We start from the raw sequence: 10,064 nt of genomic DNA on the forward strand, positions 1-10,064 counted from the left end.
TCGACTTTCTTTAACCCACATTAGCACGTTGTCTTTTGTCGTGTTAAGTGGAGTGAACACCTCGCATCGGTCTCCATATCTCCCACTCCGATACTCGTTGCTAGGGTACTTGTCCTCGCTCCTCCAGTGGTTGGAATCCTTGTTTGGTGTGTATCTGCCAATGCTCATATGGCTCGTGCTGTAGTCTTTTGTGAGTGAGATCATTGTCTTTGCGAATCGCCTCCTTTTCTTTCTTCATTTTTTGGTACATCGTGAGTTATCTATCTTCTCCCTTCATCCACGGTTATGTACTTTTGGGCCACTACCATGACTTCCTGGTAGGTTTTAGGCCTTTTCGAGTTTAGTTTGTCTCCCAGCACTCTCATCCGAGTTCCCTTCTTAAGGGCTTGCACTACAGTATCGTTGTTCAGATCTTCAATTTTCATTGTTTTATTGTTGAATCTCTCTAAGCGTGCTCTTAGTGTTTCTCCCTCTCCCTGCCGACATCTATAAAGTTCCTCCGAACTTCTTTTTTGTAGGATGTTTGTGAAGAACCTCATCACGAATTCCCAGTTTAGCTGCTTCCATGTCGTGATTGACCCGGCTTTCAGGTCACTGTACCACCGTTGCAATGTGTTGCTGAGCGTGGTTGGGAATGTCTTGTAGATTATTGCGTCTGTGACATCCAAGAGAATCATCTTGTTTTAAAATTTGGTGAGGTGGCTCTCAGGGCTGCCGGCTCTATTGAAGTTATCAAAGTTGGATATTTTGAGTCTTTTGGACCACTTTCCTGATAGCACACTTACGGCCAGAGGCGACTTTCCACTGGTCAAGCTGCTTGCATGAACAGGTTCTCTTGACTTTTCCTCGGTCGCTTTTTTCATTGCTTCCGCTATTAGTCTTTGTATTTCTAACATGTCCACACCCTCTATTCTTGTTTCCGAATGCCTTCCTTTGCTTTCTATAGGGACCCGATCTGTTGCTTCCTTTTCTTTATCTTCAACTATGAGTACCTCTAGTTCCTTGTCTTCGATGGTATCTTCGGTGTGGGTTGGTTTCCGCTGACCTCGGCTCTTCCTGCATCCGCATCTCGATTTTTACTCGTCGGTGTTTGGGATAGGATGGTATCCGTTGCTTCCTTAACTATTGTGGCTATGTCTTCTCGGAAGCGTGTCAGGGCGCCATCCATTGTTAGGTCTACTGCTTCCTAGAAGAATTGATCCTAACTTTCTCCTAGGGTTGGGTTAGGGCTGTTAAACTCTTGGAAGAATATTTTGGACCTCCCCGCCGCTGTTGGGGCTATGGGCGTACATATGGCTATTCTCGAGGGTTCCTCATGGGCCAGTTGGTAGAGAGGCTTTTTCTTTGGACGTGGGACCCAGGGGTACTTGCTAACATCTGCCATCTCGAGATCGAGTCAGTGAATATTTCTACTTGGGAGTTACATTCCCATAGACGTCGCCAAATGATGGATCTAGAATGCTGGAGGTGAGTCTTTGGATCCTGTGGAGAGTGGACAACACGAAGAGCAACGATCGAGGACGGGCTTGGGGCCCCACGTCCACTTCTATGCTTAATTTAGTAATAGGTTCTGCTTTTAAAAAGGAGTTTTATATATTAGATTAGGATAGTCGTTCCTTTAGGCGGATGGTTTGTGCTCTATTTACAGGCGTCTGAGCGTGTCTGCCTTTTTCTGGATGATGTGGGATTCTTCTCTCGATGTCTACTATTCGGTTTTTATGCTATTCCATCAATCCTTAAACATCTTCAGGACATACCTGAAACCTAGAGTAAAAACAGCCAATCCTTACAGAAAAAAGGGGAGTTCATCCAATAGTGGAGACGAGCCAACATTAAGTGTTCACCATGAAGAAAACAAAGCGACTTCAAATAGATGATGTGGCGAATGGCATTGGGATGCAACTAGGAAAGAGTGATATCCCAGAAGTCAAGAAAACAAAGCACCAAAGGATCCAGGGAAAAACGAAGACCATCCATTAATAGTTCTTCGAAGACAAATGAGTACCAGGAAGGAGGAGGAGCATTCGCAAAAACTCTAGTGTTAGACAAAAACATATTGGGTATGCTGTAAAATTCACGAAATGTGACAAGAGAATCTGACTGCAAAGAACAATGATATTTATTCAACGAAGCAACATCTTTAGTATAACCTTCCGCCACGAGTAAGGAACAAGCAACAAAAATGAGAGAAGACAAATAGGGGAGAAAGAAGAAGAAAAAGACAAAAAGAACGCAAAGAATAATGATAAAATCAGAAGACCAAGAAGTTTTAGGCAAATTTGAAATTGGGAAGGGAAACAAAATGGCGGTAGTGCCCGAAAGGCTGCAAAATGCATTAGATGACATGATAGGCTATCAGTAGTATAGGCGCAGAAAAAGAGAGCAATTCCACTACTAGACCAAACTCGACAACCAGTAACTCGTCTCTCAAATATTAGACACATATATATAAGTAAAACGGGCATAAAGAGGGGGGGGTGATTAATGATGGAATACCATAAAGTCCCACATCGCCAAGAAAAGAAAGAACTCACATGCTCGCCTATAAATACAGGGTCAAAGCCACTCTCAAGAATACGTACTATTCCTGATAAATAATACACAATTCATATACTATTACATCCTTACTGGCTTAAGCATCAGAGTGGATTCAGAGCCTGTGCCAAAGATCCGTCTTCTTATATGCCTTTCAGGAGGAACCAGACAACTAGATACGAGATCAACCGTTCATACATTCCCGGACCCATCACTTATAAATAATCAAATTAATTTTAATCACATAGATTCTTAGTTTATTTTTTCTTTTAAAGTTGACTATAATTTTAACATTATTGATGGAGTCTGCCTTAAGATTCGGTGGATTAACCTGCAAAATAGGGTAGAAGCTAACCGGGCGGTGGTGGTCCGATTAACTCTCCGATGCTAAAGTCAGTATTAAGCTTTGAGCAGCGTTTTGAGTATATGAATGTAGTTGTGTGTTTAGGCACACCTCAAACTCTTTATATAGTAGTTGAATGTATACCTTGTAGTCTTTGAATAGGAAAGTGATTCTTATATAATAGTGTTTGACTCTGATTAGGAGTATAGTTCCTTATTCGGATGAAAGTCCTATTCAGAAATATCTTCCTAAATAAGCTTATCTTCCTAAGTTAGTGTTTATCTTCCTACGTTGGAGTTTCTATCCAAATAGGAAAGATCTTCGTGAATCTGGTCGTTTGGCCGAATTCCTAGGTCGACGCGCTTTATCCGAGTCTTCAGGGGATTCAGTCTTATCTTCGTGGTTTGAAGTACTATTTTGGTCAAGGCGAATCTCATTTGTTAGTTTTATCTGGTTAGCCCTTTGGGCGAGAGTCCAATATCATCTGAGGATGGATCTCGTGCGACTCGGCTCCATAATACTTATGATAGGATTCGGTATCCATCATTTCCCCACGCAAGTGAGCTAAAGTCATGATATTTATGCCTTGGCAAATTTTAGCTTCGTTTGAGGCGAGTCGATTCATATTCCGGCCTGTCATTTCGCTTGTTCACCAAGATTTCCATATTTTGTTTTCCTGCCATGTGTCAATCATCGTCGATTATCTTTATTAGATTTTGGACAAGTCTCTCGTGCTTGTGATATTTGTCATTCATTCGGGGTAACCCTTAGGTTTCTGTTTCTTCATCTTCCTAACCTTCATCTTTACAGTTTCTTGGAGTATATATACTCATTTTTGCCATTTCTATCTCCACTTCAAACTTTTTTGGATTTCTACATTTGCATCTTTCTGCCTTGCTTTACTTCTTCATTTCAAGATTCCTCCCTTCAAGGTTTCTCCATACCTTTCGTTTAATCTAGCTTATTTGATTTCCAGGTATTTTAGCTGTTGCATCTCTTTATATTTTCTAGTCATTGTTGGTTTTTCTTTTCAGTTCTTTGTGTTCTTCATTTTCTTGAGAGTCGATTTCTGCCTTTTGCCTGATTTGATCTTTTAAAATTCAAAATTCTTTCTTCCTCCTTGTTTCCCCCCATTTAATTTAAAATGTCAGTGGAAGGCGAAAGGTTGGAGTGCTCGTGATGACTTGGAGCATTCCTGAAGTTCTTTATCTGCTAAGCAGATACTTGAATTCGCCCAAGAATTTTTCCAGATTGCGAAACCTGCATCAAAGTTTCGGGCGAATCAAAGTACCGATTCGCCTGACAAAATTATGGTTTTTCACAAGCAATTGTCAGCTGGTTTGTGTTTTCCTTTAGAGCATTTGCTAATAGAAAATTGTTAAAACTTAGGTATTCCAGTTAGACAGCTTCATCCCAATGCTATTCGCATTATCTGTTCTTTCGTCGAGTCTTGTCGGTCTCGTCGTGATCGGGAACCCTCTTTGAGTTTGTTCCATTATTTTTATTCCTTTTCCCGTCGAAAATACGAAGAATTCATTTTTTGGCGGTAGGTCGAACCACTCCCTTTTTGTTCTTCCTTCTTCTTTTAAGGTTTGGACCCCTAAATTTTTCTTAGTTTTGCATTCTTCTTTTTCTTCTTTTTCTCAGAACTTTACCGAGAGTAAAGTTTCACTTTCTTCTACTCCAATACTGTCTGAAGAAGAGAGGGATTTCGGCCAATCTCTTTTGAATTTGCTTAGAAATTACAAATTGGTGTCTGAACTTGTTAAAAAGTTACAAACCAGTGCTTCTAGCAGATCATTTTCAGGTTACATATACTCTGTTTGTAACTTTTAAGCAAGTTCAGACATCAATTTGTAACTTTTTAAATAAGTATTAAACACCAAACCGTAATAAATTTTAGTTAAAAGGCCGAATGATTAAAAAAGGGTTAATTTTTTCATGGAAATTTCACAAAAGTCCAAATTTTTCAATTTTATCCAATCTGTCTTTAAACGCATGATTTCGTTTTAATAATTTCCAACTATGTGATTTACCTCATGTGGCGCCTACGAGGCGCTGATGTGACAATGTCACACATTAAAGCCACATAAGTAAAATTGTGTAGATGAACATAATTGAAACAAAATTATACGTTTCAGGATAAATTGGATAAAATTGAAAGTTTTGACCTTTTGTGAAATATTTATGAAAAGGTTTCGCCTTCTTAGTCAAACTAAGTTCACATACAAAATTTTAATAATTCCATTTTTAAAACAAAATGAATGGTGAAAATTCTAATTTTAAATAAAGTAAATAGATTTCTGGCAAAAAAAAAAAAAAAAAGTAAATAGATTGGGTTATGAAAAGGAAAAAGCCGCACCTGACCCAGCTCGCCGTTGTATCGTGAAAAAACAGACCTCATTTAGATCTTAAAAAAAAACACAAGATTAATCATTTCTTCGTTTAGGGTTTCAGCGACAGAAAATGGCAATGATGGCTGCTCTGAGACGCGAAGGAAGGCGTTTTGCTTCTCCTTTGATATCCCCTCAACCGATCGCCGCCGCCGCTAACGCCACCCTCCGTTCCTCTCTCCTTGCCGCTGAGTAAGATCCATTTTCAACCCATCTAATTCTTTTTCTCTTTACTATATCTGATCCAAATCATGAGTTATTTTCTATCAATTTTAGAGTATCATGATTGTTTATTAGGGAAAAAATAAATAAACGATTTTAATTTTGATGAGTTTTAGTATTATTACTGTCCAATTAGAATAAAGTGTTCAAGACTCAATGCTAGTGTAATTTGTTTTCTTAAACTGAAATTTAGTGTGATATACAATGTACACTAATTTTGTACAGTTTGTAATGTTATGCAGTATGAATTAATTGGCCATTTTGTTGATTTAGATATTCATTTTGATTTGGTAAAATAAGTCGGTTTGTTTGGCGTGCAGTGAGCATGTCCCTCTTGGAGTTCGTTCGATTTCTACGCAAATTGGTAAGAATCATTATTGCTTTAGGCATTGGACCTGTTTTTTGTTATGTATTTCAGTGTGTTCAGTATGTGATGTTGATAAGTTTGTTTATGCTTATTGACTGTGCAGTCAGAAACCGTATGAAGAGTGTCAAGAATATCCAGAAAATTACGAAGGCTATGAAGATGGTTGCAGCCTCTAAGTTACGTGCTATTCAAACTAAAGCTGAAAACTCCCGTGGGCTATGGCAACCTTTTACTGCACTTCTTGGCGATGCTCCTAGTATGTTCATTAACAACTCTATTAGCTGCTATTTTCCTATATTTATCTTCTCCAACTTTGGTGAACTTGATGAATTTGTCTATAATGTTATAGCATTAATAAAAAATGAATATTGCAGGGATTCCCTTATGAGCCTCTTTCTAGAATGTGCCTGCTTATTATGGATTTTTTTTGGAGTAGCTGTAATTGTTTCTTTTGTCACATTTATATAATGTTTGTTGCAGAAAAGATAATGTACTAATGTTTGACATGTTTATAATATTTTAGGGTTCTGAGGGTATTGTTTTTAATTCTGCTAGTGATAATCTTCTGGATTCTTTCAACCTGTAATGAATGCATGTGCATATGCCGTGAAGAATATGATGTAATTTATTAAAACTGAATTTGCATGCATTGATGGTATGATATTGTGAATAATTTGATTAGGCCATCCTTGATGGCTGGTTGAAATTTAACTTACTTTCTCTAATCAGTTTAGATGCTTTAAAAGTTATATTGGTGATAGATGAGAAGACATGAAATTGTTGATAAATACTTGGTCAAATTTGAGAAATTCTAAAATCCTATTTGTTATCTTTAAGATGTCAAAGTCATGTTGAATTTTATGCAAATCCCTGGTACCCCTTTAATTGGAATGATACATTCGGGGATCTGGTGAAGTTTTCTTTTCAACTCAAAATCTGATCAAATCTTCTGTTTAGTGCATGTGTGATAGTGAATTTTGAGTCTACTAGATTAGCTTTATTTATGCTCTTAACCGTCTTTGCTTGGTGGCTGTATCGAATTCTTCACTCTATTCTGTTACTCTGGATACTTTTCATTCACTCATTCATTCATTTATTGATCGCCTTATATATTGTGCCAGGTGTTGATGTTAAGAAGAATGTAATTGTCACTGTTTCTTCAGACAAAGGTCTTTGTGGAGGAATTAACTCCACAGCAGTCAAGAATAGCAGGGCTATTCTCAAGTTGACTTCTGGTAGTTTTTTTTTCTTTTTTTGTACTTCTCTACATTCTAAGCGTCAAGGACTTGGATGTTTTGAGCATATAAACATATGCTTTCTCTGCCACAGGTCCTGAGAAAGAAACCAAATATGTCGTCTTGGGAGAAAAGGCTAAAGCACAATTGATCCGTGACTCAAAAAAGGACATCACACTGTGCATCACTGAGTTGCAGAAGAATCCTTTGAACTTTACTCAGGTTATCATATCTGTTGGACTGTTGGTTTAGACAATCCTTCTTTGTTTGTGTGCTGTACTTTGCACATGCTTTTCAATTTTTGAAACATGCTTATGATTGTAACTATCATCTGGTCTAGTCTAGTACACAAACCTGCTCATGCATTAATTTGTTCACCTCAAGCAGAGTTGTCAGGCGAGCCTCAGGCGATGGCCAAGGGGCCTCACCTGTCAAGAGCCGGGCAACATCACTGAGGTGCGCGCCTCAGTGAAAAATATGTCAACTCTGCCATAGCTGCCACTGAAATTAAGCTCCGCAACAGCCGCATTGCTGTTAGCTTATTAGACGCATCCTTTGTTCCTTTTTTTGTTAAGTTCATTTTTTTTAATAGGGGCTCTTTTTAATAATAGGGGCCAAACAACAGCAAAGCAGTCCCTATGTCTTTCTTAATGCTTCCTCCAACAAAAAACTAAATCCATTTGTTTTTTTAATTTAGAATCAAATCAAAACCCTCAATTCAATCATTTTCAATTCTAAAACCAAACTAAAACCCTAAATCTAATTCTTCTCTTTTAAAATCAAACTAAAACCTAAATCTAATTATTTTTTCTTCTAAAAGTCAAACCAAAATCTGAAATCCTTTAATCAATTTTTTTTTCCTTTCTATTTTATTCGGACAAATTAATAGTAATAATGATATTTAAATATGTTTTTATGTGACTATTATATTCATAATCACCACTATGTATACCTCCTTATCTAGGAAGTCTGAGTGCTTTGATTTGAGAATTAAATTTGCTTGCAAGAACAGTTAGATATTCATCAGTACTTTTAATATTTATTTTTAAATTGTTTTTTCTTTCGGCGCCTTTTTTTCCGAAAGGCAGTCGCCTAGCGCCTTGGGCCATATGACCCCTTGTCGCGTCGAAGCGCCTTTAGCCTTTCACAACTATGACCTCAAGATACTTATACCTCAAGAAACGTATACCCTTCTGCGAAATATATGTAATAGTGTACAAGTTTTACGCTTAAGCTCGCAATGATTAAATGCTGCTGATTTGATAGTTTACTGTTTTTATTATTTGTTTTGGGCTCAGACCATATGGATTGTTGCCTTTTCAGGTATCTGTTGTAGCAGATGATATCTTAAAGAATGTCGAGTTTGATGCTTTGAGGATTGTCTTCAACAAGTTCCAGTCTGTTGTCTCATTTCTTCCAACCCTGTCAACTGTGTTATCGCCCGAGGTGATTCACCTGATCATATGTTTTGGTCTTATTTCAATATGTTATATTAAATGGTTTGTTAAATCAAATAATGCTCCACTGGCATAGATTGTGGAGAGAGAGTCTGAAGCTGGTGGGAAACTTGGAGATCTCGACTCTTATGAGATTGAAGGAGGTGAAACAAAGGGTGAAATACTTCAAAATCTATCGGAGTTCCAGTTTTCTTGTGTAAGGCTTGCTGGGCTTTTGCTTTACATTTATGTTTGAGGCTCAATACATTTTAGTTGTGACTTTTATACTGGCTTAAAGGAACTTCTACCTTACTGAAGATAGAAGAAATTGATTTGGTTGACGATATCTAGTTTATTATATGAACTTTGTAGCCTGTGTTATATTGATGCTTTTCCAATCGAGCCCTATTTTAACTTCAGTTTCAATATATGTCCTGGCATTCTGATGTTTTCCAGGGAAAGATAACTGGTAATAATACAGAGTTTCACGTGTATGACTTTATGATTGTTTTACAAATTATGTAGAATTTGTTTCATGCTCCCCCAGGTCTTGTTCAATGCTGTATTGGAGAATGCTTGCAGTGAGCAAGGAGCGAGGATGTCTGCTATGGACAGCTCAAGCAGAAATGCCGGTGAAATGCTTGATCGTCTCACGCTTACCTACAATAGGTCTATCTCTCTTATTTGTTTAACTCAATTTTAAATCACTCTTACTGAAAAAATTTATGAAAAAACTAGGTTGATATTACCTGTCCAAACTTTTGTACTTTACATTGAAAGAATTAGAGCTTAGACATTCCTTAATCTAACTTATGATCTTAATTTTTGTAAAATGATTTTTGTAACAGAACTCGTCAAGCATCAATCACCACCGAGTTGACTGAAATTATATCTGGAGCATCAGCGCTTGAGGGTTAGTTGAAGAAATGTTGAAGCTAAGATACATGACGGTGACGAAATAAGACGGAACAATTTCTTGAACTTAGTAGCAATCTTTTGAGGATGTTTTTGTTGTGAGGTATTCAATAATCCTCCCCAGCATCGGATAACATTTCTGGGAATAGAAAACGTAACTTTGATAGTTACAGTTGGTTTTCAATAGTTTTACTTTTAATGCTTTCAAAACTGAAAGCTGAATGACTATGGTTTTGAAAGTAGAGAATTCTTGTAAATTGTTGCCATCCATTTATTTTTACGCATGTGAGTGGACACATTTGACGGTTTAAATCACAGTGGTTCAAAATATTGGAGTGGTTCTTCTTTTTAAGTAGGGGTGTGTAGTGTTTGGGTAGAAGAAAATTAATCGAACAAATCAAACCAAAATTTTAATTTGCTCTGGTTTTTGGTTTATTTAGTTTGGTTATGAATATGTGCACTAAAAATTGAGAAAATAACACAAAAATTACAAATACGGGGCTCTCTTTTTCTAATGTCAAGTTGCCAAATTTTTAACATTTTCTATCATTTTATGTTTTACATCTAATGACCGGGTGTGCTTAATGTTTTCATAAAATAACCTTTACTCCTAAGCCT

The 10,064-nt window shown here is 37.2% G+C and overlaps 1 protein-coding gene across 1 annotated transcript; it reads left to right on the plus strand.

Moving 5' to 3' along the window:
• Positions 1-5,225: 5,225 nt before the first annotated feature.
• LOC126677737 (ATP synthase subunit gamma, mitochondrial) lies at positions 5,226-9,758 on the plus strand. Its single transcript, XM_050372503.2, has 9 exons — positions 5,226-5,463; positions 5,814-5,857; positions 5,964-6,116; positions 6,982-7,095; positions 7,190-7,317; positions 8,419-8,541; positions 8,629-8,748; positions 9,079-9,200; positions 9,380-9,758. Exons 1-9 carry the CDS (start codon positions 5,345-5,347, stop codon positions 9,447-9,449), a joined length of 993 nt encoding a protein of 330 aa, XP_050228460.1. The 5' UTR covers positions 5,226-5,344; the 3' UTR covers positions 9,450-9,758.
• The last annotated feature ends 306 nt before the right edge of the window (positions 9,759-10,064 follow it).

This window comes from Mercurialis annua, linkage group LG4, assembly GCF_937616625.2.
Source record: "Mercurialis annua linkage group LG4, ddMerAnnu1.2, whole genome shotgun sequence".
Taxonomy (NCBI): Eukaryota; Viridiplantae; Streptophyta; class Magnoliopsida; order Malpighiales; family Euphorbiaceae; genus Mercurialis; species Mercurialis annua.